The 23,445-nt window shown below is 37.2% G+C and overlaps 1 protein-coding gene across 5 annotated transcripts in view; it reads right to left on the reverse strand.

Annotated features, from left to right (window-relative positions):
* The window catches only part of cdh19 (cadherin 19, type 2), a 33,068-nt gene extending 23,137 nt beyond the window's left edge, over positions 1-9,931 (reverse strand). For 3 of the 5 annotated variants that reach the window (XM_028005552.1, XM_028005556.1, XM_028005555.1), the window contains exons 1-5: positions 9,629-9,778; positions 4,618-4,990; positions 4,205-4,499; positions 2,353-2,472; positions 72-239 (exon numbers count right to left, since the gene is read on the reverse strand). In XM_028005552.1, coding sequence (XP_027861353.1) covers positions 72-239; positions 2,353-2,472; positions 4,205-4,499; positions 4,618-4,863 — 829 coding nt within the window. In that variant the 5' untranslated portion in view covers positions 4,864-4,990; positions 9,629-9,778. The other 2 variants (XM_028005553.1, XM_028005554.1) reach the window with 2 other exon arrangements.
* Between the last annotated feature and the right edge of the window lie 13,514 nt (positions 9,932-23,445).

A 23,445-nucleotide genomic window follows, 5' to 3' on the forward strand; every position in this document is an offset into this window, starting at 1 on the left:
CAGACTTTTTTTGTACGTGCGCATGCGGCCCTCAGCATTTGCATTAGCCGCAAGTTGTGTACGTGACTCACGTTGCTGAAATGTGGGCGCATTGTCATTCACGTCAGTTAGAGTAACGGTAACCGTGGTGGAGGAGGAGTAGCCGCCGCTGAGTCCCAGCATGTCCTTCACCTGCACCACCACCAGGTATTCCTCCCTGGCTTCACGGTTCATATCAGCCCATGATGTTACAATGATTCCTGTAGTGAGGATGGAAAAGAGATTGAAAGAGCGGACAGAAAAAGTGAAGTATTTGGTTCATTAAGTGTATTTCTGTGGGTTGTACATATGTTTCATTAAACTAAACATGAATAAACAAAGATTGCCTGAAGCAGTCCTGCGGAGAGCCACCCACAACAGTCATCAAGAATTTAATCAGCTAAAAAAAAATTAAATGTTAAGCGCTCTTTGAGATGGTTTAATGGTTCTTCTGTCTGGCCAGACTGGAGGCTGTGGGCAACAGTAAACTGAAGAACAATTTCAGAATCAGACTGAACCATTGGTATCTTTAAGGTCATCCTTTCCATCAGTGAGTCGTGTAATTTTATAACATGACATTAAACTTTACAAAAGCATGTCAGAAACCAAAGTTAACCGCTTCACTTTAAAACTCATCTGAATTGCTTAATGTTTGTTAACCAATGGATTAAATGCAATCAGTAGTGCATGAACACATTGTTTTTTTTTTTCAAGAGAGTCTTAAACAAAGTCATAATGATGATATACAATGACCACAATAACTGCAGTGGTAAAATTATTTTGGGCATTTGCATTAAGCTTATAAATGATCACATATAGCATATGACTCGGTGGAAAACCACCATGACATTTTTAAATGTTAAAATAAAACATATTTGTACTTATTTCTTACAGGTCACCTGAAATCATCAACAAACCTAAAGACTTGTAGATGTTTAGAGTGAACTGCTGCCTACTGCTTTATTTCAAAAAATATAACAATGGGCTCTGTTACATGTCGTTTTTGTCCTCCCATACACTGCATCAATTTGCATTTAAAATTTCTTCAGCGTCAATGACGCCCCCTTAAAGCTCTTCACAGTTCAGGTCAACAATGTGCGTGGGAAGTGTTGTGGCTGACCTCAGTATTAAAGCATGAATCCTGTATTCATGAAAACTTGTTGAATCACATTTTAGATGCGGTAACTTGTACTAAAAGAGCAGGAAAATTTGTCACCAATCATGTTTGAAGGTGAGAGGATCATTGAGTCTAGTCCTGTCAAAAGAGGGGGACTAGAGGGGCTTTTCAGAAAAGTCAAATATCTCTGAAAAGTGTATTTATTTTTATAATTAAATTTAAAAACTGAAAAATATCTTATATAGATTTATTACAAAGAGAGTGAAATATTTTAACATATTTCAAGCAATAATTTTTCATCATTTTGATAACTTAGGCTTCTGAGTGCAAAGAAATATGTCATATTTTGATGTGAAAAGGGGTCTGTGGACCACTAACAGGCTGCCTGTTTTCCTATCTCATGTAAGATGATTGTGATGATTGTGACAGTCCTGGTTCTGGAGGATTTAGCACAAGAATAGCAACAGTTGAAGCCCATTTCCTGATGACCTCTCCATATGGTGGCTCCTAAAGCCCTGACTCCCGCTACAGTCTTGGCGCCATAAGTCTATGTGCCGTTTATGCACCACATATCTATGATCAATTTCTTGAGGAAGCTTGGCTCTACTCTCCTTGTTGCAGCATGCTGTTTCCTTCCACTGAACTTTCCACTGAATACATCATTCTGTGCATCACCAAGCGTTCCCTCAAAATTCCTATAATTGCATTGCTTCAAAACCTTTATGACTGCTGCTGTTCCAGCAAATTTTTCTAGGACACTGTATCCTTCCACTAAGCTTTCCATTAATCCACTACAATATATTGCTCTTCTAAAATTTGGCCTGTTTAGCAATTATCTTTTAGGATTTCTTGAGGAGGGGTTTGATAAACGTTTGTTGTACTATTGTGATGAATGTGCAGGCCATGAAATAAGACTTCAGTGCTAAAAATATTTCCAAATTGTTGCTGTGTAATAATCAGCTTATCTGAGAAAGAAAATTTCATTAGATGTCAGCCATAAACGTCTAAAAAAAAAAAAAAAACTACAACCAGAAATGTATCACTGTGTAAAATAAATCTACATGCTATAGGAGTTTTGCTACTTGAACTGAATTAGTGAAACAAAAACCTTTTTCTGAGAAATTGCCCTTCCTAATATCTTTATCCTTTTAAATTTAGTCTTAATTTCTAGATATAGAGGAAGAATTTAGACATACAACATCCGTTCAGTGCCGTACCCGTCTTTGGCTGCACAGAGAAGTAGGGCTCCCCCTGCAGGATGGAGTAGATGAGCTTTGCGTTGTTGCCAAACATGGGATCATCCGCATCTGTGGCTGTCACCTGGGCCACCGTGGTCCCTGTGGGGGCAGGGAGCGGATTGCACAGTCAGAGTACACTCAGGCAGCAGTTCCAGTCGACAGGGAAATAAAGTGATTATGCCACAGTCCCGCAGGGTCTGTCTGTCTGACTCAGGAGGTGGAGGGGGAGGCAGTGGAAATGGAAAAAGCGGAGAGCAGAGCGAGTCTGAGGGAGAGTTAGTGGAGGGATGTTGACAAAAGAGAGAAGGGAGTGGTGGGGGGGAAGTGTGCTGGCCTTTCACAATATAGAGCAGGTGTGCGTGACAACCTTTCCAGCCCTGTAGGGACATCTCTCTATCCTATTGCCCCAGGTTTTCTCTCCTTGATTCAGTTTTATTTCACTATCTTTCACACTTGCCACCTCTCTCTGAGCTGACCATATCCTTGCCCTCACCTTGGTTTCTAAGATATCTTGCTCATGCCTGCTCTCTGTCTCATTCTTTCTTCCATGCGAGTGGTCTGTCTTTCATTCACAGGCACGGCTTTACTGCCGCGTTTCCTATTTTCGGCTGCCCTCACTTCAACCTTCCCCTTTCACATTCCCTCTCTGAGTCAAATTCATTGTGATTTATTACGAGTTGGGGGTATTATGCAGCAGAATCAGATTACATACAAAATGAAATGGTAATGTTTTTTTTTTTTTTGCATGAAAGTGCAGTGGTTATAATAAGCTTATTTAAGAAATCTATCAATAAAAGCATCCAAGCTGTGATAGAAAATCCAATACTTTTAACTTCCGGAAAAGGGGGACGGGCGGATGACAGACGCTCCTATAATTCTTTGTTCATGGTCTTCAGTTGAGATTTCTTTTAAGACAGTTTAAGACAGTTCCCTTTTATCTCAGAACTAAAAGGTTGGATCAACCTCGTTACAGTAAACATACCAGTAAATGGAAAATTCATGAAACAAACCTTTACTGCTTTATAGTCTGGAAATATATTGGTTATCTTTCCCTTTCTTCCTGGATGTGGACACAAAACCTGAAACCATGCTGGACTCATTATTTTTAACTGAAACACAGGAGACTTTTCAGCACTCAGGACTCTTCTTTGAGTCAAGAATCTAATTATAACTCACTGTTTATTTTCCTTCGCTCTTTGGTTCAATTTAGGTAACAACTGTTGGGTGTTTTCTGGTATAGTTCTTTGCCAAAACTTTCAGTCCTTCCACATTTTCCTTCCTTTTCATTTTTGCCACAAACTGCAATGTTTTTTCTGTATATTTTATGTGATAGACCCACACACGGTAACATGTAAAGAATCAAATAATCTTTTCCCAAATCTGAAAGATAGATAATCATAAAAACCTCGCATTTATCTACAAATATAGCTCCAGGTCTTTTGTTTTATGTTCCTATTTTATTTATTTATTTATTCTTGCACATCTGAAGTCAAGAAATTCCTGCCAGTTTCTTTTCGAAAAATAACCCAAGCTCATTCTGATTGGATTTTGAATGTCTGTGAACCACTCCCCGCCTATGTCTTGAATAGACCACACTTTTCAGGATTTTATTTTAGAAAGAAGACCAAACAACCCATGTCATTTTCCTTCCACTGTTGGTCTATCACATAAAAACTCAAGGTAGGTCCGAACAAAAGAAAACATCTAATTAAACAATTGAAACAGTTAATTGAAACAGTAAAATATATATTTCAAGAGACTGAATCATTTGAATAAAACAAGCTACTTTTATCTTACTTTACCTCAGAACAACAGCAAAGACAATACATACCTACTGGACTCATCTCAGGGATGCTGGAGACATAAGGTTCGTTCAGGAACTGCGGAGCATTGTCGTTGATGTCCTGCACTTTGATTATGAACTCAGACTGGGGCTCCACTGGCTCCTCAGTCCTTGTATTTATAGCGTGGGCCTGAAGGACATAGAAGGCCTTTTTCTCGCGGTCCAGCTTCTTCAGAGTCCAGATCTCTCCAGAATTCTCGTCTATCTTGAACACATCTCCAGCACCTTCTCCTGATAATCTGTACTTGATAGTAAAAGTGCCTCGATCAGAGTCAGATTTGACCTACAGAGAAGGAAAAAAGGAAGGTTTAGAGACTTTTTCTGAGGTAAATGTTAAACGTGTGTTTTCAAAGGGAATAACCATGTCAAGGACATGGCGGGCATTCAGTTTGAAGCATCACCTGGCCAATAATTTGAGAAGTCGGATCTTCCTCCTGGACAAACAGCTGCTTCCAAATCCAGCCTCTCTTTTGGCGATGGTGCAGAACAGTGGACCCCCGGGCCAGCTGTTGGCCTTCCAGACCCTGAGTATCTCTTATATCACTCAGTAACCCGCCGGGAATCATAGAAAACACTGTCACCACAGCCAGCACCCCCGGGGTGCTCATTTTTACTGTCCGTGCATGCATTTCCTCTCCAGCCCCCATAGTCAAAGAACAATAGAAAAGAAGGGGGTTGTGTGTGTCGGTAATCCTTTATTTACCAGCGCGGTAGATCATAATCTTGACAGTGCTGCATCCCATCTTCTGATATTGTTTGTATGCAGGTTCATAACTGAAATAACAGTTCACAATGAAATTAAATTTCTAAATGAACAACTTCTATTTGTGCACAAAATTTCTGTTGAATGGAAGCACATTCTTTTCAGCAAAGCTGCTTGATTAGAACATTGTTCCACTTTGTTGGAATATTGAATCAAACTGTAAGTCAATGTTGCCTGAACAGCACTCAGCACTCAACATTCAGTGCAAGTTCTGTAACATATCTATTAATTCACACAAAATTACCCACTCACAGCTACATTATAATAAAGCAAGATCCTGAAATAACTTTAAATTCCTGGAGGGTAACCAGGTTAGCTTGATCAAAAATGTTAACTGAACCAGTTTACAGTTCCTCAAAATCAGTAACGGTGTGTAGAGAACTGATTGTTGGAACCAAAGAGCATTTTACAGAAAGCTTCTCAACTTTTTTTTTTTTTTACATGTGGACAAAGCCCTGTATTGTGTTTTATGTCTGGGATGATGAGCCAGATCATCATTCTTAAGGATGACACTATACTCTGCAGCTGACTAATGAAGACTTCTAATTAGATCAATGTCTCCCTAGACACAGAAAACAGAGACGCATATACCGCTGACAAACTGTGAGTCAAATCGATGCACCAATTATAATGTGCAGCGAGATCGGGGCCAAGAGTGCGAGGACAATGAAAGTCAGGGCCAAAAACAAATTTGTAAGGCGCTTCCATTTACGTGTTGTCTGACAGGCCTGGGAAACCTTTTAGAAATTTAACACACACATGCACACCCCGTCAAATTTATTTTGTGTTTTATAAACCATGGAAAATGCTTATTCACTTGCTTTGGTCATCGTCAACCTCAAACTGACAGCTCACAACAACAGGTAGTTGAAAGTGAGTGAAATATCTGGCTTTCAGCAACACAGTGGAAGTATCAATACTCTATGACATCACAGTTTCCATATTTATTCCTGTAAATGTAAATTAGCTGTCAAGATTCATTTGCAAAAAGCTGTTTAAATCAATTTCTTATACAGGACTTCCTCCTAAATTAAATTTCAAGATAAGGCCCGAATGAAGGCCTCTGTTTGTGAGTTTGTATGTCTATACAGGCCATATTCATATCTCTGAGCATTGCGGAGTGACACTCCAATTAGTGACCAGTGAATCGTGAGGCGTTGTTGTCTTTCACGGTGACTGCCAGGCGTGTGCCTGGACCGAACGTCTCGAGGCAACACCCAGACAACAGTCCCTCAATGATGTTACACCAAGCAACTGCCAACCAACCAAGGAATCTGTTTCAAAATGCTTCAGTGGGCTGAAATAGTGCACAGGTCAAGAGATGTTTGGCTGTCAGCTTAACAAGATGGGGCATTTTGAAAGTGAGTGATGAAATTGTGGATAAATAAAGCCAGAGTAACTTAGGTCAGGATCTGGAAAAGGGAAATGTGAGGCATGAGTACGGTAAAAACATGTTTGTGTGTGTGACAGCCATGCTTATAGTACTTGATAACAAGAGCAGCTAAACCAAAGTGTGGTTTTAAAAGCACATTTTGTAGATAGAGGCTTTTATAATGCAAGCATATCAGCACTTACATGTGTTAAAGTGTCTGGAAAATAAACTATGAGGACCTAAAACTAGAGAGATTCATTGGACTAAATGGTATATTTTCTCCTTTTTAAAGGAATCCTCATTGTACATGACACATTTAACATGTAGAGTGGCCTGTGCTTGACAGCCATTCATTAAATCTAATAGGCCTTCCTCCCATTTCCAGCCAGCCTCTTGCAGCCCATACGTACCGAGCAGCGCTGGCGCTCTGCTCTGCCACATGACAGAATGACAATGAGCTGCAGTCTCACCATGTTAGGCACTAGATGCGCTGAGACTGTCCCATCATTTCTCTATACGTCTTCTAGCTCATAAAACGCAGCTCTTTTGTAGGAATGGTTCCAGGATGCCATTAAAAGGTATCCTAAAGTGCCAACACATTTAGATGTTGTACATTGAAGCAAGGCAGTAATGAAAAAGAGTCTGTCTTTTGACATTGTGGGTGACACATTAATATCAATTCCTGTTGCTGCCTGAATTAATACATTAATGCTCTAGCAATATGTCCAACTGAAAAGAACATAAATTATGGTGCTTTAAAAGAATCAATCATTTTGACTTGTTCCAATTTTGTCATGTTACAACCACAAACTTAAATCGACTACCTCTGTTGTCTTATTCACCAAAAAAAAAATGGCGCAGACAGATGGATTTTTTGTTTCAATAAATAATGTTATTTTGAAATGACAAGTTTAGAGTTTTAGATTCTTTAAGTGTATGACAAAATGTGTTTGATTACAGAAAGGAAATCATCCTATCTACATTAATGTAGTTTAACTTATCCACTCTTATCAGTGCTCTATTACTTGGTCTTCAGGATGCTGTTTGTTCACTAATGTCCATTAACAAACCTCTGAGGCATTCTCAGAACAGCTGAAATTATACTGAGATTAAATTTCACAAAAGAAGGCATGGAAAGAAAATGTTTTAAAGGTGTGATTACTTTTACTATGCACTATAAAGATTTACTAGTGTTATTTGTTTTCTGCTATTTGAAATTGTTAAAGAAAAGTGCATCTACTAATTGTCACTTCCTTAAGATCATGCTTTTCAGACAAGATATCCTTATAATTGGTCATTTGGGAGTCAGCCAGGGGAGTTGCAGTTTACAATTTAACTTCGTAAATCAACAACTTTGACACTGACATGTGGGTTGTGTTTACTAAATCGAGACCAAAGTCTCAAGACTAAGGCAGAGGGATGTTAAGTCACGATGTAACTTATTTGTATAGTAATTTGCTTTATTTTATTAAAAATACAAGGTATAATTTCTGCTTTGCAATATATAATGAATTTACAGAGATTTATAAGTATTAGCACCACATTCTGTTGTTTATCTGCTTCTGAGGGAAAAAAAAACAACAACAAACAATTAAAGAAATTCTTGAATCCTGCAACGACAGAATAAGCCATGACTAGAGAGGTTTCAATTAAAGTCAGCTTTTGGTTACCTCTTAATTAGGCTACAAAAGCATAAAACACATGCTGTCTTCAATTTTGAGAGATTTTGTAATGACATTAAATAAAGAATGCAGTGCACCATATTTAGCTCACTGTATTTTATGTTGGCATATTTACATAAAACAGTACAAAGCTGAGATATTAAATGATGAAGAGAAGATATGTTTTATACTTTATAAGTTATCTAAGTTATTTGTTAAGCAATGAGTTTTAAGTGTGATTAAATGTAAAAATCATTATGGTTATATCTTTTTCATGTGAAATGTGCTAAGGTTTGTAGCTTACTTTAACAAAATGAACTTCTACAAACAAAATTGAGAAATAAAAAAAAAGCTCTATTTTTTTGAGTTCATAACCTGAAGATTGAAATGTCAAATCATTCAGCGAGGTGGAGGAACGCTGGAAAAATGTCTGTGAGTAGGAGCTTTGAGATCTAACAAACCAGCACCCTATGGAAGGTATTAAGTGCTCTGTGATTAGTGAAAAATAGTCTGCCTGTACTTCACTAATGCAAAGAATGACCATTTGTGACACAAGCTTTAGTTAGACATTGAAATTTCTGCTCAAGTTCTCACCAGCATTGTTGTTCTGATGTGCATGCAAATGTCATTAAAAACTGCAGTCTGCCAAAAAATGAAATAATCAACCTGTTTGAAAACTGACATTTGTTGAGAAAAAAAAAAAATATATATATATATACTATATATACTTACAACAAGTTGGGCACTTGGAGTTTTTGCAATTTGCATTTTAGTCAGACCAAATCAAGTTCATTTGTAATACAAAATTTTAAGTCTTTTATCAAATTTGCTATATGTTTTTTAGGACTGTACTTAAGAAGACTCAATCATGAAGATTAACAGAAAAGTTTTGATTTTTGTTTTGTCTTTTACAACAAAGTATCAACCATATGTAACCACTGAGGTACTTCAGTTTTACTGTTTTTCTTCCTCTTGTAATTTTCATCGTTCTTCCCTTGAATTGTGCAGGATAGATGCTACATTGTGGGCTAAGTTGTGACATATTTCACCATATTCAGGGTCTTTATGGTATACTAATATAAATACCAGCAGTTGTATGGCTGTAACTGAAGCAAACTGTGGTTACTTTAATATTTTAAAGACTAATGTTGATTATGTAAGCAAAGCCAATAAGCAATTAGCTTCGGTATTAATAATCAGTTATTCTTTTTTGTTGTTGCTAAATAATATATAACCTCACTGAATATTACAGTGCATTGTGATGGTAAAGGCAATTTCAATTTCATCTTGAAAGTAATGAAAATAGTATGACTTGAAGTTGAAACACAGAGGAAATAAAGATGAAAATAATTAGTTTGAAAATCTGAATGGCTAACTGACTAAGATATTTCCAAACTTTTGGGGTGAGGAAAGGTGAAGTGCTAAATCTTGTCAATGAGTTTATAATACAACATAACGCCACCAAGTTTGAACAGCAGAAGTAGTAAAACTTCACTTTTAAAGAAAACAAAAAAGGACTCATCTAAAATCTTGTCAGACTAAAACATATTCCTGCTTTTATGCTGTTGTACTAATAAAATATTTGAAACCAAGTTTGACTACATCGCCACACCCACCTGTTTGTGTGATTCTTCTGTCCGCCAAGTCACTGGTCCGGGCTGCCTCCAACAGAGATCACTATTGGGTTTAAGGATAAACAAACAGCTTAACTAAAGATCCTGGTACATAAAAAGAAATTCACTCAACACAGAAACAGAGAGGAATGATCATACTTCTTTCAATGAGTAATCCCTTCAACTTACAACCTCGCCTTTTCTTCTTCTTCTCCCTTTTCTGTCCTCCTCCAACTTTCTGAGGAAGAACAAACACAGGCTCTATTGTCTGAGACTCCAATCTGAACACTGCAGAACACTCGGGGCCTTCATTGACATTCAGATAGCCCCAGCCCAGACTTACAAATGGTTTTTTATCTCTTTTTTTTTTCCTTGGTTTTTTTCTGTCTCGTCTTTGTGAACAATCCTGTGCTTATTAGAGTTGAGCTGGAGCACTGAGCAGATGGTATTTCATCCACTGTAAGGTCACCATTTTTGCTAGTGATAGGACACCAACAATCTGTTTTTTGACATTCAAGCGGAGGGAGCATGCTGTTCTTCCGCACTTCTTTCAAATCTGGTTCTATTTAAATATTAAAGCCCCCTCCCACCTCCTCCAGTGACTGACGGTTGTGAAATTAATCCAGAAATGTTTGTCCTTCCATTTTGTCCTACATCATCAGCACAAATGGAAAAAGATTCAAATGTATTAAGTTATACTCTATAAAACTGCATCGATGTTTAATTTGTTTCAGCAAGTAGGTTTAAAACTTACTATCAACTTTTCCTCATCAAACACCATGTAGAAGATCCACTGTAGTGGGAAAACAATATTACTTATTGTAATTATGTAAGTATTAAACATGTAATGCCTTAATTAGCAGCTAATAGCTTTAACTTTTTTGACATGAGCAAATCCACAATAATTTGACACTTTTTTTTAAAAGGATCTTGAAGGGGTGAAGTGCAAATTAAACAACAACAAAGACAAGGAGTTCAGCATCTCCATTAAACTGAAAAATTTAGTATTATATTTTTTCTTTCTCTGTATCATTAAATTCTGAATGTATGCAAAAAATGTACTTGCCCCAAGGACATGTTTGAAACAAATACTGACTAGCTGTGATCTTTATGCCCTCAGGCAGCACTGCATGAAACACAGACATGATTCTGTGGTAGAAATTACTGCCTGGGCTGAATACCATTGTCAGTACAAACATACTGTTAATCGCTGTGTCTGTGATTGCAAATTAGTCTCTGCCAGTCTAAGAACACATACAGAGGAGCTGTAGTGCATGTGGCATTAAAACTGAAAAGAGTATCTGTTGAGAAGCAATAACCCTTTGCAACGCTTCAGTCGTTCTGGGTTCCAGCATCGTTTACGGGTTTTTGAACCAGTATGAATTAAAAGAAATTCATAATGAATTTTGGACATTTCCATAGATGGATGGATAGACAGACTGACTGAAAGATAGATAGATGCAACACAGCATATTTTATACAATTTGGCATTAAAATACTTTTTTTTTTTGCTACTTATTTGAAGAAATTCTCATACTCCATTTTGATAGTAGAGAGAATATAATCTGGACTATTTTCTATATTGAATAATCTTCTTTCTTTTACCATATTTATCCAGACATTGAAAGCACTTCCATTGATTTTTCCAAACTTTTCCAGACTGTGTGACTACTCATGTTGTCTGAGATGTGGTGAATGTGGGGTTTTTTTTCACACCCCCCTTGTTTAGTTCTCCAAAGCAATTATAGTAACTCCAATTACCAAAAGTTAAAAGTTGTCATTCTTAAGTCTTTTTTTGATTTGACAACCCAATTACCTTTCGTGAAAATACCACAAGACTCCTCGTTATGTGCTCCTCGTAAGCACACTAACCTCAGAGGGCTAATTACACCCCTAAACAATGCTAATGGATTCCATCATTAAAAAACTCTAAGAGGTCCAAGCCAACACCGTTGGTGCAAATGTCCCCTAAGTGACCACAGAAGCCTCCCTTCAGAGCTCCCTGACAGGGTGGAATTTGTTATTTCGGAGGTTGAGATTAGTTCTCTGTGTGAACTCCACTCCTATTCTGATTCCATATCAAACAGAGAAATGTCAGGACCTGCTTTGTGACATTTAAAACCTTCATTGTAGACCTTGTCTAATTGAGCCTCCCTCATTATAATGATGGAGTGCAGGCAGAGCGTTGGAAAAGAACATCAGAAATGAAAGCTGCGGTTTAGAATTATTTATATTCTCTTTCTCCCAACGCGACGGCGGAGATGACTATCTCTTGGTCTCCTGTGACATTTTCAGCAAAATGTAAAATAATGGGTGCAGTCTAACGGTCAGCATATTCGAACGAAGATAAAGGGAAGTCTGGTCAAATAAGCATTCACCGAGATGTCATACTGTATAAATAACGCGAGCTATAATTGTTTCTTGTACATCTAACTATCGGTGAAGGTGTCTTTCTTGTAGCAGGAGCCACAAAAAAAGACAAATCTGCTCTGATATTAAACTGATCGCTTTTCATATTTTCCGGCCTTTTGTGCTCTACTGATGAATCCCTCTAAAGATCTTGTTGAAAACCAGTTATTTCCCAATCATACACCATGCTGACATAAAAAGTTCACAGGAGATGGAGTACTGAACTGTTCAACTTTGTCATGTCGGAGGCAGATGTGCCCTTCACAGCTTGTGTACATATTGTTAGATTGTCTCTGTGTAATTGAAGGAGGAATAAAGCGTCATTGGCATTCTGCTCAGTCCACTGTGGTGAATTTGATGAGGATGTCACATTAAAAATGTATGTTCCTCGTACGTTCTTTGGCCTTTGTCTTGGACACTTATGACAAATAAGGACAGAGACGATGCCGCCCGAGGTGGATCTCTGTGTTTGAGAGGAAACATCAGCATCTTTTTTCACTGTCTGCCTCCTCCACATGAGAGGAGCAGTTGTCAGCTGTTGGGCCTGATTTATGGGTATAAAGCAGGGTTGAAAAAAAGTTTCATGGACTTCATGAATATAACCCTGTCAGAAAAATTTGATCAAAGCGCAAATCAAGTCATACAGTCTCAAATTCTTCACAAAGTTAAGGTAATCCAAGTCTGCGCAGTTGGCTGTGTGTGTTTTTTTTTTTTTTTGGTATGTTTTGACATTTTTGTTGAGATTTAATTTTTTCTTCTTCTTGTAAAACTCAGTTTGTTTTAGTTTTAGGTTTGCTGTTTGATTTTGTATGCCACATTGTTTTTGTAAGATTTCCAACATCAGTCTAATACAGCTTGTAGCAATTCAGTCCAAAGCAAATCAAAAGTGTACATTGTCCATTGATACTAAACATTTATCACTATACAAATGAAGTAACAAAGGAAAATGTAAATGAAAAACCTTCATTTGTGAAGGCAACCAATCAAAGGTGGACTGGGGGAAAAAATGGTCCACGAGTTTCAGAAAGTTCTGGGTTCAAATTTCTGCTTGGACTCTTGCTGCATGGAGTTTGGATATTCTCCCATTGCATGGGTTCTTTCCAAGTACTCCAACTTAATCCTGCAGTCCAAAAACTTGAATGTTAGGTTAACTGGATTATTTAAATTGCACTTAGATTTGTGTGATGTGTCCATGATGCAACCCGCTTAACGTCCAGTAACCTCTGAAGACAAGCAGTAGCTCCCCTGCTCCCCTGCCTGAATAAGCAGGTACAGACAATGAATGGATGGATGCACAGGCTTAAATGATCTTGGAACACTTAAGCTCCATCATGTAATGCACAGGTGTCAAACTCCAGTCCAGGAGGGCCACTGCCCTGCAACTTTTAGATGTGCCTCTGCTGCACCACACCTGAATAGAATAATTAGGTCATTAGCAAGGCTCTGGATAACTTATCTACATAAGAAGGAGACAATTAAGCCATTTCATTCCAGTGTTTTGTACCTGTGGCACATCTAAAAACTGCAGGACAGTGGCCCTTGAGGACTGGAGCTTGACACCCCTGTATGGGTAGGGGACTGTGTTTTTCATGGACCCCAAAAACCCAGATCAGTGTTGATCTGATGTCAGTGGAGCATGCCACCAGCAGCAGACTCTTATCAAATGACTCCAGTGAGATTATTAGTGATTTTTTTTCTGTGAGCAGTCACAACTTACAATGAAAGAAGATGAGAAAGATGTAGACAGTTGTACCAAGGAGTACTTCATGACCTTGGTTTATATGATGTGTCAAAGACGCATCATCAGATCGTATTTGCTGTTACACCACTCACTGTTAATGTGACAAGACATAGTGGGGGTGGTATTGTTGCTGGTACTTAAATGCACAATGGCATTTAAGAGTTATCACAGATGTGGCAAGCAAATCATACTTCCTTGGTTTAAACATTTATAATGGTACATAAAATATGTACCTGCAGCAACAGTATAGTAAATCTATACTGTTGCTGCAGAAATGGCAGCATACAAGAAAAACTTTAATAATTTTGGAGTTTTCCTTGTAAATTTGGAATATTTTCATCATATAATATTGAAATGCAAATGCAGGGTACAAAGAACACTTTCTACACTGATGATTTGTAAATTTGTACAACTAAAACAACACACTTTAAAATTATGTGTATTTAGTTACAGAGGTTATAGGGGCATATTATGCAAAATCATGTTACAATGTAATTCCTTCATCAAACACACACCCGGAGTGTAGCTTTGACTCATTCATGCATGTCTGAGAAATCCTTGAATTTTCCATGGCAGCCAATTGCAGGTGAAAATAAGTAGGCACTGCTCATACAGGGCCTATTTAACCCAAACTCAACTTTGGAGCTTTTGTAGAGCTGCTGAGCTTATCGTCCAAACTACAACGCTCCTAAGAACGGTTGTAAACTGCATCAATGGACGGCATGGAGAAGCATTGTTGTGAAGGGTAGAAGTTTCTGAAAGAGACAGAGGTCAATTTCTTTTGAGTTTTTTTTTTTAATAAATATATAGTTAGCATTCCCATAACAACTAGATGTAGTGCACTTTGTTGACTGTGGCATAAATGGCTTCATGTGCAGAAAAGCTGCAAATAAATTATGTTGGAGATAACTTTCTTTTGATTTTCATTTAGTATAAATTGTATGAAAAGCTATGGCGCTTTTGAGATTTTTTGTTGTAATGAGAAGCTATGAACAGACATCTCGCTGTCAAAGAGATGTCTTTAACAAACCTTGTTTATCTTGCATGGTGAAGGCCACCCTCGTTTCCAATGTACATGACCACAGACTTTCCTTTAAAATTTCCCCTGACTTTTTAGTGAAGCTGATATTAAAAGTCTTCACAAGAACCTTTATGACATTTTCAGACTTGTTTTGCTTTCTGTCCAAGTTTGAAAAGGCGCTGGAATGTCTATTTAAAATACAGAAAGGATGACAGAAATGCGCTGCAGATAAGATACTGGCTCATCAAGAACTCTCACAAATCCTCACTTCAAATAAAAAAGTGAACTTTGAAATTGAATGAAAACATAAAATTAGGATGAAAAAAAAAAATCTAAGTGCATGGGTGAAAGAAAATTTTCCCAGACCAGTAATATTGGAATAAAACTGCAGCTCAATAGTATACAGAAAGGCTTTTCAGAATAATTTGCAGACAGACAGCTCAGCTCAGGCAGCTGCCTGTAACATTAGACATCTTATGAGAAGATGAAAGACGTCTTTTTATGAGGAGATTCTTATATTTCTTATGAAAGGAAATTTATAGAATGTTATGGCTGCATGTAGCTTCTTTTAAGGACTGCACAGCCTTACTATAAAGTAAGTTTTGCGTTACATCAAAGATTAAAGACAGAGCTCTGAGATGCTGTGTTATGTAGGTGGGCCTTTTGACTGGATGATGATCTGCAGTATGAGCAACTCAAATGGATAAAAATGCTCGAAGCCTACATCTAATTGCTACTGCAATTTTGAAAGTCGAAGTGGAATAAAAAATTCTTACAGACACATTTGATCTGAAAAAAATAACACGTGGCAAAGTAGTTTATGCTTTACAGCAAAACACTTTTAAAAGCTGTACTGAAGAACAAACCAAACCCGTGAATAAGACAATTTAAGCTGATATGGTTTGTGAATGAAGCAACAGACCTCACTCAGTCATGGCAAATTTTCAGCAAATATTGTAAGAAGCTTATGGAATGATTGCCCAAGACTAAAATGTGATTCTACAAAAAAACCTAAGGAAATGTATGTAAACTTCTCAACTTGTTTTCATGTCTTTTTATTCAGTGTAACTGTTTAGTTTAAGCAGTATGTTTTTTCTGTCTTTCTCACTTTCAAAAGTGGTAAAGAAAAATTTGCATCTATAAAAACTAGGCATTGGAAAATTAGATCAGAATTTCTCCCGTTTTGTCGTATCCATCTGCCGGTCCAATCTAAGTAAAATAGAAACCTTTCAAATTCCTCTTGAGGTATTGATGAAATTCTTGAAAACTCTCTCTGTAAATCAGGACATATCTAAAATGATGCAATATTTAATGAGTGCAGGAAGATATGTGACCTGAACAGCTGAAAAAATGTTTGCAAAAAATAAAAAAAATTATTTCTTAATTCTGATGTAAAGGTAGCATGTTTTATTTTTGTCCAAAGAGTAATTTACTTAAAAGAGAAAAAGTCTTGTATAAAAGCCACTTTAGAACTAGAGGTAAAAAAGCAGTTTTTTTTAATGTCATCTCCTGAACTGACAACATTTCTCAAAGGATTCACTCAAGGAATGAGTTGAATGCTCGGCGTTCTCCAGGGAAATATAGTTTGGAGTTAAGAGTGTGGTATCCATCATGCTGATGAAATGCATAATTAATTGTCATCTTTCTTGTATTTCTCTTTCCTGCCTTGACCACGAAGATGAAAAGTACAAGTTGAACAGCCGTGTCGTCGGGCCGGATGACATCCATGCTAGTTTTCTCTCTCTTTCTGTGGCAAATTAAACACAGATGATAAATCAGCAAGATTAAAAAAAGTATTTACACAAATAAGTTAAAAACTATCGATCCAGTGCATCTCACTGTCGTACCCCTCGGGACGCTGCTCCCTCGGAAGAATGCACAACTCCCGCAGCCGGGGTTCATTTGAGACGCAGACTGTGTCTGATTGATCAATGAGAACCACTGCCGAGCCATCAATCTAACAGCAGCAGAATAGGAAAAAGGGAGCATTAACATGTATAAGCTGCCGTGTCCTGACAATGTCCTCTACCTTAAGTTGGTAAGAAAACAGCCACCTCTGGGGACAAGTGGGAAGTCTTAGACCTACGACACGAACGTGTTATATAAGGACAACACGAAGGATGTCAGCATCTTGATCTTTTTTTTATTCTTTTTTTTTTTTAGCTGCTACTCCTGCACAGCATTTTTGCCTGAATTTTACAAAAACAAAAGGCTCACCTTCAAGCAGCCCTCGGGTAATTATTACTGTAAGCTGCTAATGAAAGCATAAAATTGCTGGCACCTTTTTGGCCACCTCCCTGCTGTTGCTGTATTTTAAGGCAAATGGGTGATTAATGAGTGATTTGTTCTGCTATTGCTGCTACACAGCTGTTCTATACCGCAGTGATAATTGGGCAGAGCAGCTAAAGCCATGTTTGTCAAGGTCTTTTGCTCAAAGCTATGACTAAAAAAAAAAGCTAACATTGTGCTTGAGGAGGTCAGGAAACGAGGCGTTTCTGTATTCAGCTGAACGTCTGTATTTTAAATTACTGTATGTTAGAATTAGTTGTCTAGCTGAGGGAGACACAATTTGGCAATATATGACTATCAGGTAAAATTTCAGAATTATACTGTAGTCAGATATCTAATTTAATATAATGCCTTACAGTGGCCAAACAGTTGCTGCATAGTTCAGTAGTGCAGATCTTCATTGCCACTTGGACAATTAAATTGAACAACTTGTGTAAACAGAACGTAGCAGACAAACACACGGGTCCTGAATCTTTAAGCACTACAGCAGCTTCACGCTTCACTGGTAGCATTGCTGTCGAAGCAGAAAGGTGTATTCACATTTTTTTTTTTTTACTTTTTACCGTTTTGAGGTGGATACTAATGAGTTCACTGACTTGTCCGACTGGTCGCTTTCAAGTCACTCGTCTGACTGAACGTGCCTTTTCTGGAAGACAGACTGGGATTGTTCCACCAAAAATACTGGACTTCCAGTTCACTGCTCAAAAAATGTTTCCACATGTATTATCTAATAGCCTTGTAGCTCCATAATGACATCTTCTGGCTATGAAATGTATTATTTGTCAATAAGTTTTTTTATCAGATTACAAGTTCTTTTAATGGAGAAAAGTCCAGTCCTTATGAGCCAGTTCTGCAGAAGTCTGCAAATGAACCATTTATCTAAAAACAGGTATGTTGGAACAGGGAATCACCTGTACTGATTTTGAAATTTGAGAAATAAAATCCCAGTTTAATGGAAGATATTATGATATTAAGATACAAACCTGGATTTAAATGGACCCGTTTGCTTTCATGTAAGATGGGTTTACACTTTGTGGCTTTGTGTGGTGGGATAGACCAACATATTCTAGTATATGATCGTGGGATGGAAGAGACGTGTTTAATCTAGTTTTTGCTAAATAAAGTATGAAAAGTGCTGTGCGTCATTTCAACCTGCCCACCTGAGAAGACACAGTGTCTGGGGTGTAGCAAAATTACACAGATTAAACAAATTAAAACAGATGGTCCTTCCAACTGTGTTCAGGTTATTAAATTGACCCCTCAGTTTCTGTTTTATTACCAATATTTAATGAGATCCCTAATAAGAGCCACACTGAACAAAATTGTCCAACAAGGATAGAAAGTTGGAGAGTTTTACTTCAGTTTCATCTTTTTTTCTAAATTTAACATTAGAAGCTAAGCAAAGAATATCACAGACAAATCAACTGCTTGTTGAAGCCACAAGCAGCTCATGCAAGTGTATTGGAAGTTGAACCATTTCGCAAAAGGAATCTTGACAAAAAGCTGACAAGTGGTGAGAACAGCATGTCTTGTTAGCTTTTGCCGCCCTCATTTTTGCAGCTAATCTTGGAGGTTGAGTAGGTGACATTTCAGTAGCTTCGCCAACCATGCTGTCAGTTTTTTTACAACCTTGTAGAAAAAAAAAATGAGAAAAATCATATCGCTCTCCGTGGAAGAGCATTACCACAATCTTAGTAAGCAGTTAATTTTTGAGATTTGAAATGGCATTAGTGTACATTTTTTACTGCATCGAAGATTTTTATATATATATATATATATATATATATAAATATATATATATATATATATATAAGCTGCAAATATCTACAGGATATCTGTCAGCTCCAGGGATAAACATAGTCGCACTCAGATTGCAGCAGATTTGGTTCTTCAGTGCCCAGTCACAGTTATATTCAGTTTTGGGCATTATTCATTCAGGCCTGCAGTTGTAGCTAATCCCTGCACCCAAGGCACTTCAGCAATAATGTACCTGTAAATAAAAAAATCCCCATCCATGTCATTAGGAATTGTTATGAGATTAGTTAATATTTTTATAATACTTTTGGGGGATTTATTATGTGTGCAGCAAACTGTACACAATCAGATGTGCCCATCTAAGCTTTTTAGTAAATCTAATTTAATTTTGGACTGAAGTTAGATATACAGAAACAAGTATAGTGTTCGAGTTATTTCAATTTAAAATGTGTGATTTTGACAAAAATAACTAGGAGCTGCATGCCCTTCCCTTGCATCAAAATAAACACATAGATTAAAGCAATAGATGGTAAAGATGCACTGTTGGGGGTAGATGTTGGTTGGAATAGGACAAAAAGTTATATAGCCTTAATGAGATAATGTCAAAGTAATTTAGTTGCCTGCTGGAGACTTTTCCTACTAGAATACAGAGAGAATAGTTCAAGCACATTTAAACTTTTGATTTGATTTGTTTCCCTTCCATCTTTGGAAAATGAAAGACGCAGGGCACAAGACAAGTTGCAGCACCTTGCACTTTCAGATTTATGCTTGAACTGCAGCAAGGGGCCTTGTGTAAAAACTGCAGGACAAAATCTAATTTAATAAGATGATACTGTATTATTATCCCATAATATGTCAAAACCTTTAAAAAACAATGATTTGGTGCATCATCTGGAAAATATGTGTGTTCATCTCTCGGTGATAAAGGCAAATCAATTTTTTTTTTAATTAGACAAAGGTCTCTCGAAATGCCAGGTCTTGTGTTAAATCATTACATGGAAACACAAAAGTAACTGTATTTATGCTAATGGATATTAATTTCTTTGTGACAGCCAGGAAGGCTTTTAAAGTAATTTATATCTCTCTTTGAGAGGTTTCTGTGGAGCCTCTCAAGATGGGCTCTCCTTTTAAAGAAAGGAAGACATTTTTCCTTTCTTTGAATGGACATTTTTCCATTCAAAACATATTTTGAGAATTTGTAGAAAATATACTTGTTTTGTAAACTAAACCATGAGATTTTACATTTCTAAGCAAGAAGAGGGGAAGAAATCTAAATTAAAACATGAATATGCCAAAGAAAGAACTGGATTGGGCAGGAAGACAGTCAATTGCAGTTTTCAACAGATAATTGTCATGATTCTCTGTCTGCCTTGGCAACAGATATTAGCAATGTTGATGCTCTTTTTTTTTCTTTCAAATCACTAGTCAGAACACATCTTTTCAAGTAGGCCTTTTCATTGTAATCTCGCATTTGTTCAGTTTTTGGAAATTTCTTGTACATCTGTTTCTATTTTTAGTGTACTCGTATGAAAACTAAAGTAACAAAGTCTGGAAATAGGGTGGGGAGGCAAAGAAAGCTTTGACAATCAGGGATGGCTGATGTCATCTGCTGGTGTTGATCCACCATGTTTTCTGAAGACCATAGCCAAAGCTGCCATCTACCAGCTCTACTATTCAATCTTCAAGCAGCTTCCTGCTTGAAGATGGAAGCGTTCAAATGCCATAACATTGGCAGTTCAAGATTATCCAGCCTAACTGAGCAAACACAGATGCTTCTCTTCACTGGTATTTAAACCCTCTACCTCATGGTTTAGTACCTGGAAATCAACAATACTTCCCCCACGTTCTTAAAATCCAGGTACTAAGAAACCTCTAATATTCAACTTGGTGTGCTGATAAAAATACAGCATTCCTACCTTCCTCTGGTTTGTCGTCATGCAATTGACCAAGCTCAGGTTCCAGAATTATTCCTCCTTTAATTCTTGTTGTCCATTCCCTTTGAATTTCTATCATGACTGTGTTTTAGGTGCGTTTATTTTTATAGGACCATGTTTTGATGCTTTTTACACCAACGACCATGGCAAGTTGAAAGTCACTTAACTTTCCTCTCATCCTCATTCTTTTGCTTAGTTTATACATCAACAAATTGTATTGATAACAAGGCAAATCTATATTTTCTCATAAAATGTATATGTGATGTAAAAACAGATTTTGACGCATCAGTATTAAACTGGCTTTGATACATATAATTCCCTTGTCTTAAAATGATTCTATTTGCTTTTGTAATAACATTACTGAAATAAATAGTTGTTTCTAATTAAAAGTATGCAGACAGACTTTGTTCTTTTACCTTTACAGGGCGTTGGGAAGAAGAAACCTAGGACCTCTGTGAAGTTTGCCAGAGGCAAAATCAGTTAAAACACACTCCTTGACACAAGGAATGAGAAGGCAAGGAGTCCCTGTTGACATTTTTCACTTCACTAAGCTGTTGGAACAGTAGATTAAGTGTGAAATGTTGTTGAAGATAATTAGGCAGGGGCCAGAGTAGGAAGAGTTAGAACAATCCCTGTTGATACGGCATCACATGCCACTCTCTTATAGATTGACAGAAATTACAATTGTATTGGTCAGTAATTTTCCAAGATCCTTAATGTGAATTTTTATCTTGTAGCTTAATTATCAGACAAAAAACAATTCTACTTCACTAGCATACTTAGTGAGCTTTCCACAAGACTATCCTTTACTGTAGGTACATAAAAAAAAGATGTTTCAAAGGTTTTATCTGCCACAATAAGAACAAACAACAACAATAAAAAACCCTCAGCAGTCAACAAAATAAATCTGAATGCCAAAAATCATATTTGTTAGTAAAACATAAAAATGGAACCATAAGAGAGCATAAGAGCGCTGACCTGACTTTAGCTTTTCACTCAGTTGCTGGTTCTGCGTGAGCTGTTGGATGCAAGTAGTATTGATTTTTAACAAAAGCAAAACCACATGGGAGCCTTATTTACCATGTTTGACATGTTGTAGAGGAAATAATAATTTTCACACTATACTTTTGCGTTGTGAAGAGTCTCCCAGGCATACTCTCAAACCTGCCCTCACATATTTCATGGTGTGAGTGGGCAACTCCAGCAGAAAAGGTTCCTCTATGAAGATGACATGTGAGGGGAACACTGGGGAAAAAGCAAAAGCCAAACCAAATGTTAAAAACATTCATAAGAATATTCACAGGAGCAAGAAAGACAAGAAGGATAAAAACTACGAATATTAAATGACATCATATATTTTAACCCTTCACTTCTCAGACCCATTTTAACATGGCTTAGATGCAAAGTAGTATTGGTTTTTCCATCTTTCTAATAAATTTTGTTCAACATGAAATGCTTCAGTAACCAATGTGCCTTATGCAATCTGCCACTGCAGCACAACTAGCTGCTAACCAAACCACACTATTCAAGCATTCTCAAGAATAGTGACCAAGTGAATAAGAATGAATTTTGTTTATTAAACATAAGAATAAAGTTCTGTTCCATCTCAAAACTAGACATCTAAAGAAATCTGTTTTATGACTCTAATGATGATTCTTCTTCTTGTTGTGTTTATTGGTAGTTGGTAAACAATTTTACCAACTACCTAGTGCTAGTAGTATGAATTACTAGCACCAACTGATGAGTGTATGGATCAGATTGTGATGATTCTCTTTTTGCACTATGTCCATGCTGTGCTCCTCTGTCTGACTCGCTAATCAGTTTCTTTCAGCTCACCTGTGCCTGATTATCTCAATTTCTACACCTGTGCTCTCTACTATTTGAGCACCTGCTTCACAACCAGATTATTGGCCTCTCTGTGCCAGTAGAAATCAAGCAGTCATTTCTTGGTCATGTTTGTTTTCTTGTTACTGACTAAGTTCATGGCCCTGGATTATTCTTGCCTTGCCTTATTCATAGTGATGGTGAGATGAAGCCTCATGAGGCATTGAACCACTTGAGCCAACTGGTTCGAGAAAGGGTTCATTTCTTGAGGCTTCATGTGCACACGAAACCACCTACTGGCCAGGTGTATAATCACAGCCAGCTGTATCTTAACACGTATGATGTATTGAATTTTTGTCTATTATGGCTCTTGGGAATGACTTCACAAAAGATGTAGGACGAAATCATTTATCTACATAAATTATGTATACACATATGTGTATAATAAAATATTGTTTGAATGTATTCTCTGTGTGTAATTATTCCCAAAATAGTAGTGTCATGTGATATGGCATGTTGTGTAATAAAGTTTTTCTGTGACTCTAGAAAAATGGCCTGGGCTTAATCAGGCAGAGGACAGTGAAAGTGCTTGTGAACCAGGGAGGGGTAGTGAATAGGCTAATGCTTGTGTAACTTGGATGATTTCATGCATTTTTATTAAGAAACAACAATTTCGCCACAGTTTTTGGTTTCAAACGATTTCTCTTTTTTGACACTACATGGATGAGGTGTTATTATTGTACCCCAACTCCTTGGAGCACAATAAACACCTCACCTTTACAGAAAATAAGAAACAGTGAAAAATACAGCAAACCTAATGCATCTGCAAATGTTCAGTTCACCTTAC

The sequence above is a fragment of the Xiphophorus couchianus genome, chromosome 21 (genome assembly GCF_001444195.1).
Source record: "Xiphophorus couchianus chromosome 21, X_couchianus-1.0, whole genome shotgun sequence".
NCBI lineage: Eukaryota > Metazoa > Chordata > Actinopteri > Cyprinodontiformes > Poeciliidae > Xiphophorus > Xiphophorus couchianus.